This window comes from Medicago truncatula, chromosome 3 (assembly GCF_003473485.1).
Source record: "Medicago truncatula cultivar Jemalong A17 chromosome 3, MtrunA17r5.0-ANR, whole genome shotgun sequence".
Lineage (NCBI taxonomy): Eukaryota > Viridiplantae > Streptophyta > Magnoliopsida > Fabales > Fabaceae > Medicago > Medicago truncatula.
This window is the reverse complement of record NC_053044.1, coordinates 4053066-4069474: the sequence shown is the minus strand read 5'-3', so window position 1 is coordinate 4069474 and position 16409 is coordinate 4053066. Positions and strand designations below refer to the sequence as shown.

At 32.8% G+C, this 16409-nt stretch overlaps 1 protein-coding gene across 1 annotated transcript; it reads right to left on the bottom strand.

Annotated features, from left to right (window-relative positions):
* Positions 1-3900: 3900 nt before the first annotated feature.
* Positions 3901-8765, bottom strand: LOC11421027 (uncharacterized protein C227.17c). The gene is made up of 4 exons (XM_003598431.4): positions 8611-8765; positions 8383-8482; positions 8171-8289; positions 3901-4420 (listed from the first exon to the last, which is right to left on the bottom strand). Exons 2-4 carry the CDS (start codon positions 8468-8470, stop codon positions 4304-4306), a joined length of 324 nt encoding a protein of 107 aa, XP_003598479.2. The 5' UTR covers positions 8471-8482; positions 8611-8765; the 3' UTR covers positions 3901-4303.
* Between the last annotated feature and the right edge of the window lie 7644 nt (positions 8766-16409).

Genomic DNA, 16409 nt, shown 5'->3' with positions numbered 1-16409 from the left:
TTTTAATATTAAAAAAATATGGATCGCACTTAAAAATGAGGGTCTTAAGTGAGACATTAGATCTTATGAGACTGAAAAAAAATCTCAAAATCTCAATGCAGTGCCTGTAACAGCCCGATTTTTAACTAAATTTATTTTAATTACTTTTATTATGTGTTTTATGTGTTTATGTGTGATTAATCATCATTGTGTGCATTTTCATGGGTTTCCGTGTTAGAAGGGTATTTTAGTCATTTTAGACTTAAGGGTATTTTGGTCATTTTGTGAGAACGGGTAAAAATTATATTTTTGGTGTGAATTACTTTTAGTGATTAGTGAGAATAGTTATTTCATTAAGTTACTAGAGTAAATTGAGATTTTACTGTTTAGTGACTGTTAGTGACATTTTACCGTTATTAGTTAAATATCGTTTGAAGTGTAGAAATATTTTTGGTTTGAATAGAAATGGGTTAAGCCCACTAGAAACTAGGTTAAGCCCATTAAGGGTCATACCTAAGGAGTTGTCTTAGGAAAATATCACTTCATTCATTTCATAAGATATTTTCTAGAGAGAGGTAGAGAGAGAAAGTGGGAGAAGAGAAGAACAAGGGTTAAAGAGGAGAGGAACTTAAAGAATTCAAGGGTTTGAAGAATCATAGGAGCAAAAGTGAAGCTAGAGCTAATAGTTGGAGATAATTAAGGTAAGGGGGTTAGTTTTTATCATAATCATTTAGTTAATTCTTTTTCTCTTGTTCTATGCATAATTGATTATGAGAATAAGTAATTATCATGAACTCAACCTTTGAAATCCGTGCTTATGTTGTAGAGATATGTTTGAATATGTTAATTTGATGTTAAATGAATTGTTGATGATGAAATTGCAGGTTCATGATGTAGGAAAATGGGTAGTTTGTAAATTATGCTCAATTGGTGAATTATGCATGGTTGTTGATGAATTGTGATAAGTTTCATGATCAATAGATGTTGTTGTTGTTAAGTGATGTTATGGATGCTAATTCATGGCTTGGGTATGCATGATTCATAATTTTGTTGTTGTGAAATAAGTTGTTGTTGTTGGTTTGGTGAAAATTGATACTTATGTGTTTTGCTCAATTATGGATTGGGATATTGTGTTGTTGAATTATGGTTGAATTCATGTCTAAATGAAGTGTTGTTGAAGTAGATATGTTGTGGTTGTTGAATTATACCATGGGTATTCCATTTTATGAAGTTGTTGTTTGTATTGGTGAAGTTGTGCTAGATGTTCATGTGAAGAACCCAAAGGGGAATTTGATATACAAAGTTGTTGACTGAGTTGTCTATATGGTTGGATGAGTTAAACTTGATAGAATTTCTGTTTTCATGTTGTAGTTGTGATAGTCGAGTCGTGTGGGAGAAATTGGGAGTTTCGGGTGAAAATTCATTTGTTAACCGTTTTGGAAAATGAGTGTTGTGTAAGGCTTGGGAAAATGAATTTGGGAATGTTGAAACTTGAATTTTTCTTTACACTGAGATAGGGCTAAGTGTCATGAAAACGTAGGTGAAAACGGCATCGGAAACGGATTAACGGTTTGATTATTATGCGCGAAAATGTGAAAGTTGAATTTTGCATAGTCTGCTACTGTCAAAATCATGAAGCGATCTTACAAATCTTGAGGCGATTTTGACAGAAACAACAAATTTTCTGCATAGCCTGATGTTGTCGAATCATGAAGCGATTTCGCAAATCATGAGGCGATTTTGACAGCAACATCAAATTTTTCTATTCAGTCTGATGCTGTCAAAATCATGAAGCGATCTTACGAGTCATGAAGCGATTTTGGCAGCCTAGAAACCTTAAAAATGTAATTTTCTTTGATCCAATTGTTTCCAAACTTATTCTTAAGTGTAGGGACTTTATCCTAATCATCTAGGGGTGTTTTTATGAAAGAGATAACCTTGTATAAAGGGTCTAATGAGTTCTTGTGTTGCTTCACATTGAATTAAGTAATTATGAAACAAACTTTTGCAAACAATGGAACTTACAAGTTGAACCTACAACTCATATAGACTTAGGTAAGACTTGTAAGAGTAGTCAAACATCTTAATCATGTCAAAAGTGATATTTCGGGTGGGAATGTGAAAGATTGTGAAATTGGGTTTTTCGTACGAACTTTAAGTTGTTCTTGGATTAATGTCTAGTAGTCCGGAGACGGCTCAAGTTCATGAATACATGATTGATTAAGGTTGTTTGAGGACTATCAACTTGTCTAGGTTGTTTTGTCTTGGGATATAATAGAATAGCAAAATGGCAGCATCATCTTTACAAAAACTAGGTATCAATGGCGGTGCATATGTGTTGCATATTTTTTTGGAAAAACTCCTTCTAGTCTACCTTACTTGGGTGCATCCATCTACCACTCAAAATGTTTCAATTGTATTGTATGATAGTATAACATAACATACATAGGAATGTGTAAAGAAAAAAAAACAAATAGGAAAAGAAAGGTGTAGCAACCGAGACAGAAAGACCGTCTTAAACTTTATTTGTGAGTTTGGAGGAAAAGTGAAGGAAGGGCTTTGGAGGTGAGAAATAAGGGAAAATTGAAAAATCATTCACTTTTTTTAAAAGAGTATTTTTTTTAGAGGGTGATAAATTAATTCTTATGATTAATATATTTTAATTTTAAGAATACTATAACAACAAAGATTATATTTAGGTTTAAATATGCAAACCGTCCCTGTAATTTGGGCTAATTTTGATTTTCGTCCCTGTAAAAAAAAAAAAATTTAATTTTAATTTTTTTTTTGTTTTAAAAATGTCCCTGGCCCCACTTCGTTGGTGATGTGGCATGGGTCTTGCCACGTGGCAGTTGCTGACTGTGCAACTTCTGCCACGTGGCAGTCCACATAATTAAAAAATTAAAATTATTTTTAAAATTAAAAAAATATGAAAATAAATTCAAAAATCATTAAAAAAATCGAAAAAAAACTTTTAAAATTAAATTTTCGACCATTAATTTTTCTAAATTTGAAAATTATATTTTTTTCTTCATATTTTAAAAAAAATTAAAAAATCATTTCATTTTTTTTCAGAAATATCAGATTTTATAATTTAAAAAAAAATAAATTTTTTTTTAAAATTATATGATAAAAATAATTTCAGAAAATAATTTTAATTTTTTTAAATTTTTTCAGATTTTTGAAAATGTTTTTTTTATATTTTTAATTTTTTTTTAGATTTTTTTTATATTTTTAAAACATTAAAAATAATTTTAATTTTTTAATTATGTGGACTGCCACGTCAGCGCCATGTGGCATGAGTTGTCCAGTTAGCAACTGCCACGTGGCCCAAAACGTTGCCACATCACCAGCGAAGTGGGGCCAGGGACATTTTTAAAACAAAAATTTATTTACAGGGATGTAATTAAATTTTTTTTTTTTTTACTGGAACGAAAATCAAAATGAGCCCAAATTACAGGAACGGTTTGCATATTTAAGCCTTATATTTATTACTCAAAAACACAAATGTTATACTTAAAGAATTCATATAAACCCTTCCCAAACCCTACTCCAATACAATTTTTTAGTTTTTTTAAACGAGTAGGGTTTTATATTATATAATTGTGATGTATGTTTGGTATATAAGGGGTTGATTTGTCAAAATCAGGTGAGCTCACCGTAATTTTGACAATTCCACTATAAATCCAAACACAAACTTAGAGATGTTTCAGCATGACATGATACACAGGTACAATAGTCGTGCAGTTTAAACTAGGATAAAACTCAGGCATAGTGATATAGACACTATTCCTATATATTGTTCTCTACCAAAAAGATTGTACAGCTGTCATAATTTGTTTTTGAAAGGGCGAGAAAAACTACCTCTTAAGTGTCTGTGATAGAGGTGTTAAATAGAGTAGTTATGGAAGTACATCAAAGTTTGATTCTCTAAGCTATTATAAATGTTCAGTATCGTAAACAAACAAACTACACAAACATACGACGATCTTTGAAATTTATCCATTATGGTCATTTAGACAACACATGGTAAAAATATGATACAATTGAATGAAGAAGATAGAGGCCAAAATTTCATTACGGTTAAATCCTATGAAAATGAATATCAGACAAATTTTAAAACATTATTAACAGAAACTTAATATGCCAAGTCTTCTCAATTCAGAAAACAATGTGAAGGCTCCGCAGAAAATAAGAATGAAAATCTTGCTTTCTGGTACCTTCAATTTGGTATAAACTTTATTTGGTCTCTGAATGTCTCTTTCTCTAAACCAACAGTAAAATTATAAGGCAATAAAAGTTCATTTGTGCAAAATGACTTTCCTCATTCAGGCTTATCTAAATGACCATACATTTTTTGCCAGTTTTGTGAAGCTTCATATCGCGTTCGAAAATTCCAGATGTGTGGCTTTTTTGATTTCTCACGAGCTTCGAGGACTTCCTGCACATGGGTTACATATAGCTTGTTACTCTGAGAAAATGTGTTAAGTTTAAGAGCACTAGAATGGAAAAACACGACCCAAGAGAGTTGTTTTCATTCAAATACTTGTGATACAAATATACAGTGTACGTAGCTCTGAAACAGACTAAGCAACAGTAAACTAAGATGACAGTAATCAAACAAATTAACATATATTAATCCAGAACACTTCTCCTCGAGTTGGGAAGTGAATGTCTAAAATTCTCAGCTTAGACAGTAAGAAACTAAGACTAAGAGCAGAAACTTCTGCCAGCTGGTTTTGGAACTTCATCTGAGGAGACATGATCTTGGATGAAATCACGGCCAATATCAATATATTTGGATCGCTCGTGGAACATTGGACTAGAGACCAAATGAATAACATATATATTATCACAGAACAGGATAGCAAAATAAATGGTAATCTCAAAACAAGTTAGCAAGTGCTTGAGCCAAATTATTTCACCAGCAATGTTACTCAATATAGCCTGATATCCAGCCTCTGCAGAATATCTGAAACTATGGGCTTTTCTTTATCTATCGGCAATTAATGAATCTCTCAAACATACACAAAAGCTTGTTATTGAGCATCTGGTGTCTGGTCAACTACATAAATGCAGTGAGATAAGAGAGGAGACGAGTGAATAAAATACCTCAGCCTGGCAAAGCTTTAAAGTATCCCAAGTCCCAACAAGTGATGAACGGCTTGCGAATGTGGGGTACAAATTGGCTTAGATGGTTGACTACAAGCTTGTGATGTAAAGGATGATTTATTTTAAAAAAATTATAATTGTAAGGTACCGGCAGTACGGGACATACGCATGTAAGGCTTGAGACTGAAGCACGGACATTAACTGTTGATATTGCTGTGTAGTCAACTTAAAAGAAGACTCGGCCACTGAACTGTCAAAATCAATGATGTTTCTCAATTGACCCTGATGTTTGGGTTTTTTGTAGCTGGGAGGATAGCCATGCAATTTATAGCATCTTCCTTTGGTGTGGCTAAAGATGCCAAAAGGTGCATAGAGAATATGATGCTTATATGTGGCTTTTAGATTTAGCATCTTAGCTTGGAATTGCTATTTCTGAACTGAAAAGCAAAAGGAACTGTAGAATCAGACTAAGACATGAATAGAACCAACTTCACACTCTTTTTCCTTCTGAATACTCACGGAGAAGACTTTGTTTATAGGAGGAAAAGGACTATTGATAGGATTTGATCTTTGATTAGAGAAAAGGAGTCATTAAGAATTTTTGATCCATGAGGATGCACATCATGTACTGCATGTGATAGTGTTCGACAACTGATCCTATTTTGCTACAGGAACAACTGTGTATTGGACAATATTCACCAAGGTCTTCCCAACGACCATGAAGTGAGGTGAAATACTGACTTGAGGAAACCTTGAGAGAGACTCAGTTTTTATTTTCAGTTAAAAGATACAGGGTACATTTCATTGTTAAAATGCTCAAATAAATCATAACATCTCTGCGGCAATTTTACAGTAGATTACACTTCAACAACAACAACAACCAAGTCTTATCCCACAAAGTGGGGTCGGGTACATGAATCAAACAACGCCATAGTGTCCTATCAAAAACCATGTCTTTCTCCAACTCACTTCCTAATAGTTTCTCGTATAGCTTTTCTAGGTCTACGTAGTCAACCTCGGATAGCGGTGAGGAAGAAAAAAGGAACAGAGAAACCATACAACAGAACAGAGTCAATTTGGTTTTAAGAATCCCCCAAAATGCCCTAAAATCAATTTAGAAATTTGGAAACCATGCAAAATGTTTTTAAAATATGGTCAATTTGGAAATTTTCAACTAAAATCAAATAGCGGCTGAAGCGGCCACTATCTGCTACGCCGCTATAGAAGCCAAAGCGGCCGCTATTTTATTTCGCACCGCTACGACAATTAGCGTAGAGGTTCGTCGCCGCTACGCTACGCGTGGCCGCTATCGGCTACTATGGGTCTACCCCTACCTCTAGTCATCTGACTCCCCTCCATCTAATCTACCAGTCTTCTCTCTACATTCCCAAACCACCTAAGTCTAGTTTCTACCATCTTTTCTACTATAGGTGATACCCCAACTCTCTCTCCAATATCGTCATTTCTAATTCTATCCCGTCTACAGTAGATTACACTTGAACTAATGTATTTGGCAATTAATTTTAATAATTGAGAAGAAACAAATTTATCTACCAAGCAGATGACAACTGAAGATCAAATGACTTTGGCTGCTGTAGAATTGAGCCAAGAAAGCCATTTCCATGTCCTGACTTTGTGAGCTATAGGTCTCACTTAGTCAATGACTGAGAAGCAAAGAGTGTCTTAGGTTTATCATAAGGATGAAAGGTGGTAGAATTGAAAGCACGCGCCAATGGTTGATTGCAAAGCCATGGACTAATTGATACCAAGACTCAATACAAAAAACAGGGCTCGAGAAAGGAACAAGAAACTAGAAACATATCTCAGAGAGAAAAAGCTCAAACCACTTATGATACCACGTTTAGGGGGGCAACCCGAGAATGGAGAAAAATGAAGAGAGTTATTCCAATTCAACTACTTGTACATTAGCTTATAAAAAAAATAAAAAAATATTGCATATTAATCCATGTATATGGCGTAGTTCTGAAATTGACCAACTATAGTAACTAACAGTAAAAAATACTAACTACCACTAAAAACTAACAGATAACTAACATAACCATCATCAAAGAAATTAACTTCTATTAATTTGTAATAAAAAGATAGATAAACTTCCATGCGGATCAATTAAGCTATGCAACTGGTGGCAATATGAAAACAAGAACAGCATTAAAAACTAAGCTCTTGCCAATTTCATGGTGCTTTCATCATTCACAGAAGAACAATAAGGGCATCATATAGAAAGACAAGTAGAAATGAAGAGAATTTGTCTTAAGACGGGAGTTATAAGGGCAGGTTCCTTAACTCTCTAACAACAAACACGAAATGTCGAATTTTAATACAAATTCACCAGCAACGCACCCTGATATCGATAATTACATACATTGTTCTGTCAAATACTCCTTCAGTTTCAAAATGAATGTCGTTTAAGGTTTTTACACACATTAAGAAATGCAATGATTAAAAGAAAGAGAATTTTTATTTTACCAAATTATCCTTATTAACTATTGGTTTGTTTTCCACTAAAGTAAAAGTAATACTATGGGAGTAATGTACACAGTTATTATTGCATGGGAAATTGAAAATGGCATTCATTATTGTTGAAGTTTGGGGCCTAACTCATCCTTACAAAACCGGCTTGTAAGGTGAGGAGTGCTTCCTCTTTATAAACTCTTCTCAAAAGTCATATCTATCCGATGTGGGACTAAATCCACCCCCTCAAAGCCAACACAGTGAAGGTGTTGGAGGCTGCTATGAAGGCAAACCAAAGGCCGCTATGAAGGCAAACCAAAGGCCGCTATGAAGGCAAACCAAAGGCCGCAATTAAGGCGACTAGGGGCGGACTGCAATTAAGGCAGAATTTCCAACAATTATGAAACAATTTCTTTGCTAAACATTCATTTTGAAACGGAGGAAGTATCAATTAAACGATCCCCTTTTGCTCTTTCGGGCATTCAACCCAAGTGGGAAATAAGACGAGGCATCCAGTACAAGAAAGATACAATCACACAACATATCAGTTGTTCCATTGAGGTATAAATATAAATTACACATTGATTAGGAGGAAATAGGAACCAACCTCGACTTGAGATTTGGGTTTAGTCTTGAGCATTAAGCAGTCAGTCCATGCTTTCCATTTACCGCGACAGTTATCAAGAGTACCAAGCCTGTAATACTGCTTCATTTGATAAACCGGGGCTGCACACGTTAAACACGCAAACTTTATCAATAATGGGATGATCCACTCGTAAAAGAGGCAAATAATTTATGTTTTGGGTGAATGGTCATTACAGTAGCAGAACCAGAGTGCATCAAAGTGTTCAAAGCATGATAATTTGCGTTTCACTGTGGAGCTTAATTCTTCCTTCTCTGACGACATAACTGCAACAAACTGAAAATTGGAGCACCCAATAAATTCTTTGCTAAAGAACCCAGTCATGTCATAAATCACCATAGAACTACAACATTAGAATTCATATCAATTCATCTCAAACAGAAAATAGGGAGGATTGGTAGTACCTCGACTGAGAACAAATTGAGGGTCGATTTGGGAGCAGACAGCGACCGGAGAAATTGGGGCGACGGCCGACGGGTTATCGAGGAGGCGACGGTGATGGGAGGATTTGACGGAACAAAAAGTTAATACCCAAATAAAATATTTCAAAATAATAATTTTTATTTTAAGGGAAAATAATTACATTTTTCTTAGTATTTTTCATCGTGCAATTTTCATTTTTTTTAAACAATATTGGTCCGAGAAATTCTTAACTGAATTCTTACCCAATCTAACACATCATTCTTAAATCCAACCAATTAAAATCAAACACCTCATTACAATAATAAAAAGAATTAATATCAGAATTTTTTTCTCATTATTTTTAATATTTCTCTCTTCTTTTTCCACTTTCTTTAACCGACAAGAACCACCCACCACCATTTATGTTTCTATTTCCTTAGTTAAAATCACACTTTTTTAAAGTTAATAACATGTGTCATTTTTTTATTGGTCGAGTTTAAGAATGATGTCTTTGGTGAGAATTCATCAAAGAATATCTCTATTGGCCTTTTATATTTTCCGTTCAGGATTTGGTAGTTTTCCGTTAATAGCGTGACTTTTCTTTAAATTTAAAATTTTAAAATGTGAACAAGTTTGAAACTTTGATTATGGATTTTATCCCTTCTCACCTATGAAGCTCAGATACATGATACGATACAGATACGATACGGTACCGATACAATTTTTTTTTAAAATTCAAGATACGATACGGCTGAGATACTTCAATAAAAAAATTAAATTTAAATTACATATTAAAACTCAAAATACAAAATATGGACTAAAACTCAAAAGCAAAAAAAATTGGCACAAAACCTAGACCAAACAGACATGAAAAACAATAAGGCATAACAATAAAATTGCCTTCACACAACAATCAACAATAACATCGTTCTCAAACAAACAAAGAGACACAAAACAGACGGCGGCAACAATAGAAATATAAATGTAAGTAATATAGATAATAAAGAAAGCGACAATTAGTCACTTGCATATATGATATATCCTAAATAGAAAACATCATTACTTAGTCAATGACATATGTACCAAATATAATAGAAACATCAGGTAGCCCGCACATATGTATTTGAAAAGTATCGGATAATTCTTTTTTTAAAAAAATAAAATTTAATCTTCGGATACTCTCCTGATACGTATCGGGAAGTATCAGACAAGTATCGGTGCAGGATACACGGAGGATACAGTACGTCATCCATTTAAAAGTATATGAGCTTCATAGCTTCTCACATTTGAGGTTGATGGTTGGTCTTTTTATTTTGTTTTTAAAAAGAAAAGTCACGTTGACTATGAGAGTTGAATGTCACGTCAATAAATGATATCATCTAAATTTTTGAGGAGATTGAGAAAGGACTGTCAAATTGAGAAAAACAAATGAAAGGCTAAAATCACTCGAAAAATGAGGTCCAAAATTGAACAACTATATTTAGGGGCTAAAAACGCAATTAAGACTACAAATTGAAAAATGAACCAACCCGGTTACACAAATGAGAAATCAGAATTTTGAATCAGCCAAAAAACATAGGAAATCTAAAACTTGATTTGAGCTGCCAGGGTGCTAAACCCAAGAAAATGATAACCAAAATTAGCAATGAAGGAATTGGTGCATTTCTTAGCTCACAAATATCGAGATGATTTAGCAGTAACAAATTCTTTTTAGCACAGAGTACATAATAACACAATTCTTTTTAGCACAGACACAAAAAAGCAAATCAGAAGGACAAGTTATAATTCTAGACAATAGTAGTTAACTATTGGAAATATAAAACTTGATTTGAGCTACTAGGATGCTAATGATTCTTTTATTAGCTACAAAAAAAAAAAAATAATCACAAAAATTAGCAAAGAAATTGGTCTTTACACACATTATACATTTCTTGGATCACAAAACCTAGATAATTGAACAATAGTATTTGTATAATACATAATGACGCAAATAATGCCATTTTTGCTAACTTGAGTACTCCACAGACCCACCAACATAAACTTGATTTGAAAATCAGAAATGTCTATGAGTAGTTCGGAGTTCACTCTTAACAAGCTCCATATGACAAGAATGTTTCTGAGGACCAGTCAACCCAGCACATGAGTGTTTGGTCCCAAAAGAAATTGCAAAGTAAAGATAAATTGTACATAGGATAATCAGTAGGGTTAAAACAGTTAAGAGATAGCGGTGCCTGTTGAAGAGTATGGACCAACTACCCAGTTCATACTTTGAATACTGCCTTTTGAAAGATTATGACCTCATAGGATTGCCTCAAATCTGTATGTACATTGTGTCATTTATTAGTAAGACTTTAAAACATTAAATGCACACATAACAAAATTCCATTTTCAATCCTCAATCAAAATTTCATGCTTGTAGTAATGACCAAAAACCCAACTAATCTAAAAAAGCACAGTTTTGAAAGTATGTAACTCTGTAGACAACTAAATAAGAACTAAATAAAGTGAAACAAATTTAATCTTGTAAAAGAAAAGGCAGTAAGATTGCAATGTAAGACTAGGAAACCCTCAAGTTGTACAGGCGAGTAGGACAGTGTAACAGATTTGGACCGTCTGATCTCAATTCAGCGGATGAGGTCGTTTTACTGTGAGTAATCTAAATCATTTTATCTCAAACCAACATCCGAGATTGGCTACAGCGTGACGAAACAGCTATAACGATAAATCTAGGTCATTGCACAAGGGTTTGGCGTGACTATCAAATTTCCTTCCAAATTAGTCAATTTTGTTTTTGGGACATGTTTGACATCAACTTTAAGAACAAAAATTTCGACCAAAAAAAAAAAGCGACATAAAGTGTGCATTAATATTTAGATGATATCAAGAATGGGATTTTCTCAGAACTGTTCATTAATTTTATATGGAAAATAATTTTAATAGGGGATGGCCCAACAAAATTACTAGGAATGGTAGCTGTTTATAGGTTAATTAAAAATTAGCAAAGGTTCAATCGTAGATGGGGGTGATATGATGGAGGTGGTCTATGCTACATATAGCCTTTTTGATATTTGAAATTATTTTTAATATCAAACATCATTAAATTATGATTTAATTGAGGTTATAATAGTAGATGTTAAACTACCTATGCTATAAAATTACAATGAGCTGCTATATGGCATTTATTGCATAACTTTATAATTTAATAGCAATATATCTTCTTTTATTTGGCATTGAATGAAGATATATTACTAAAGAAAACATCTATTTATACCCTGTATTGCTCACTTATTTGACACATTCATATCTAATCAAATCTCTCATATTCTCTATCAGGCATTTGATTCCATAGTTTATCTTTCTTCATGTTGTTTATGCATTTCTCAAGATTCTGGAATGAATTGTGAAGAAGCTGCTCCAAATGCCATGACAATGCTCAATTTAGCCATCATTCCTTCTACATAACTGTTTATCACAAGAAAGTAAATATTAGATGCATTGCATATGGTTAACAAATAAACCAACCATAAGTAGTCTACTGAAGATAAGCAACTCCACATAATATAAAACACATAACATGTAAGTATTTATCTTCATCCTACGTTGTTTGATACATAATACATATTGTATAATGTTTTATTTGTTCACCTTATAGAGCGTACACAAAGGACCCTAATGACTTCTAATATTATTTTTAGAATTTCAATAATATACATTAATTCAAATCTAAATAATAATAATTTATAACAAACTATTATTTAAAATAAAATAAAGAAGTGGCATTACATCTTTTTGAAGAGGCAAGTGTAAGCTATTTTAAAAACAGAATATTATTTTATTGGAAGTTCTTTCTCTATTCACCATTTATATGCTCACAAGTCACATCTGCAACAAGCTTTTTTAAACTTCCAAGTTATATAGCATATATATCGAAAGAAGGTTTTATTAGGAAAATGTACAACCGATATGTATTCTGGAAACATAGTCATTCAAACCCCTAACATTTTTCTTTCTAAATGCTTTTAGAAAGAACATGCTATGCTCATCTTACAACAGAAAAAGAGGTATTAGACAGAAAAGGAAAACTTACATGCTTTTGTTTTTCATTATTTTCACTCTTAACTACTTGCGTAACTATTTGAAAGACCTAAACTGAGGAAGCTACCATTTGAAACAAAATAACAATCAAATCTGCCACCAAAAAACAACAACCACAATCTTAGAATAGTTTCCAAATGAGATTAAACAATACTAAAAATTTCAATCTAGATTCCAAGACCAATTTTCAGATTTTAACCGTAAAAATGAGTTTGGATATCAAATAAATATTATCTCTTTGAATGTTGAGACTTAAACTGGGGAATTTAAAATTTGAACAAAACAATTGTATCTATCATAAAAAAAATAACTTTTCCGATTTAAATAATCAGAGGAAGTTTGAGTTCAAAATAGAAATTGGGGATTTGATGACTTATATAGAAAATAATCTTAAGAATAGATCATGCAACAAATTAGAAAAACTCAATATTAAAAGTACAAATTTGAAATGAAATTTCATTAGAATTTGAACGATAAATTGAAACTTAACTTCTTTTATGCAAACTGTCCAATAAAGAAAAATTGGTTCATTTCATAAATCCTGACAATCAAAAATGAAGTCATGCAAAATGCACTTCCATGAAGAAAACATAAGCTTGAAAGATCAAACTATCTTAGTATTATGATCATATATTGTAACGTTCAGTTTATAATTGGTTCGATTAGTTTGAGAATCAAGAGAACTGCTATATGGTGCGACATATAGCAGCGACGAAACGCACGACGTCACCTCCCTCACGTGCACTCTCCATTTCTATTGGTCATTTATTTTTTTTATTAAATTCAGTTATTTAAAATAAACAATACAAAAGTGAAATATCAGTGCAAAAGAGAAAATAACACATTTGCTGTCATGATCACATATTCTGTATGAACTTTGTAGATTCTAATCGACATCTTGCAACTCATCTCTGCCGTTACTTCCACTGATCTTGCTGTATTCCTTGTTTTCATTGCCGCAATTGTTTGTCTTCAAATCTAACTAACAGAGAGACGCCATACAACCACTACTCCATAACCTCATTCATATATGAACTTTGCAGCAAGTTTCATTTCGTTATAAGATTGAAATCATCAAATCACACTTGATTTTTATATAAAAAAAAGTAAACAAGCAGTTACAGGATTGATTTACTCCCCTTGTCTTTGCACCGATTCACATAGTTGCAGCCAAAACGATCTAGCCAAAAAGATCTAAGGTCAAATTGGGCATTTTGTATGAAATAGAATTTAAGAGAGTGGCCCCATCAAGATGCCAGGTCAGTCGCGGGATTCAGACGACAGTTGTGTCGTGCATTTAATCATTTTCCGAGAATCAATCAAGTTATTTACAAGTTCCAGGTTTGTCTTTATGAATTTCTTGAAGTTCAAAAAACCCAATTGAGAATGATTTCTACTCAAATCATGTATAGCTTAGATACACATTGATGCAAAAAAAAAAAAAAAAGTATTGTTACAGACCTCACAATTTACACAAAAAAAGTTAATAGTCTACTCACGGATGTCATTTTAATATTTGTCATACCAATTTAACTTTTTTCTTAGAGTTAATCAGATGTCTAACATATTTAACCAACCAATATTAGGGTATTGCAATTATCACCTATTAGTTTCGACTTTATTGTAGTTTTGGTCCCCCTTATTTCAAAATCTTACAGTTTCGATCCCTACTTCATATTTTTGAACTAAAACTGATGATTTGATATGTTTTAACTGACATAGTATGTGATCTAATAATGAAAAAAGTAACATCAATTTAATTGTAAGAAAAATTTCTTAAAAACATCATTTAAAACATGTCATATCAGGATATTTTAGACTATTTTTTTTTGGAGGGACCAAAACTATCAAATTTAAAATAGGGGTAACATCTCTGCAAAATTATGAAAAAAAGGAGACCAAAACTGCAATTAAGAATGTATATCCTTGGTATCAGAAGATAGTTTGATAGCAAGGACCGTGAGATAACCAAATAATTTGACAGAGAAGTAATTTATAATTTAATGCACATATGAAACTAGATATTAATGATCAAACTTAGAATGAAAAGAGTAAAAAATTAAAAATAAAAAATGAACCGACAGAAACTATAGGGTATCGAAATATTTCATGAATGAGGAGGAGGTCTAACAGAAACGCATATCATTATGAAGTATGAAACGGTATCAAACAGTGTGCAAGTAAAAATATAGAAGTAAAATTCAAGCATGAATCATGTGCAATTATTTACCTTTGCAAGAGACTGAATCGTCTATGCTAAAACCCTTCATACTCTTTGCTAGCTTAGTTATGATTGTTTTTCCTTCATGTTGATTATGCATTTCTCTTCCAAAATCAACTCGTGTGACTCTTGAAGAAACCACAACAGTAACATGAAGGTACAACAAAAGAATACAATTATTAGAATATTTCAAAAAAGTTCAAAAATTATTTTGAAAGGAAAGATGATTATAGTGTGAAAAAAAAAAATCAATCTTTTGCTTTTTATGCAATTTGTACAAGGTGTAAATATAGTTTAACAAAGAGTTATACGGAATTGGAATTTGGAAGCATCTTTATTGCATTATTTGATGCTTTGAAAACAATTTACAATAGCGACAAAGGGTCGACATATGATATCTTGGGTGGATATGATTACCTTGATTATGTAGGAGTTGATCTGCAAACGGAAAGAGCTGCTCCATTTTCAGAAATAATAGGTGCCATCTTCTCTCCTTTATGTCATCCTTCATTATCTTCAAACGACCTCCTGTATTATTGTCAATTTTCAGCAATGTATCATTCAAAAGACACTTCTAAAGAGGATTTTCAAGTGCTAAAAATGTGAGTATTTTGCTTTGGAACTTAGACTACAAGTAAAGGACATGTTAACCAATTTGGAGCATTTACAGTTTAGAAATGATGCTCAAGGAAATAAGTAAAAAAAGGCTTTAGTAAGGAGCAAATATTGATAAAAGAGTTTGGGAGGTGTTAATGGTTTAAATATTAGCATCTAATTAACATTAATACATCACCTACAAACCTGGATTTTCTGCAAACTAATCCAATCACTATAGTATAATAGAATTGTTGGACAATCCACATTTTAGCAAAAGAAATTCAAAACAGAAATATTGAATGAACCATATGATATCTTGGGTAGCTAATGTACCCACCGTACTCCTGCCCGCAAATCTTTTCCGCCTCCTGCAGCGACACACCCAGATGCCTCATAAGTAGTGCTGCTCCCTCATGTTTCGGCATCTTCTTTCCATGACTCAACATCCGCCCCTCAATCGGAAGATGCGTGAGACATGCGACATCATCTAATGTCACAGTCATCTCCCCCATGGGCATGTGAAAGGTGCTGGTCTCAGGATGCCACCTCTCGCATAAAGTCATCAGCAGGGCATGAGGAACGGTGGAGTACCCCAAGTAAACCAAGTCATGTAACCCGCTCTGCCTAAGCGGATCCCAAAACCAATTCTCATTCCCGTTTGGGCGTCCGAGAGTGAGGATCTTAGCCCCATGATTAATCGGTTTAACCACACGGAGCTTACGAACCTGAAATAATAGAAAAAGAAATATAGTTTAAACAAACACACATATAAAGTAAACAATTAAACATAAAAAATAGAATTAAAAAAAAAACATATAAAAGTGGATATAATAATTAAACAAACACACATTTAAAGAAAATAATTAAACATAAAGAAAAAACATTTTA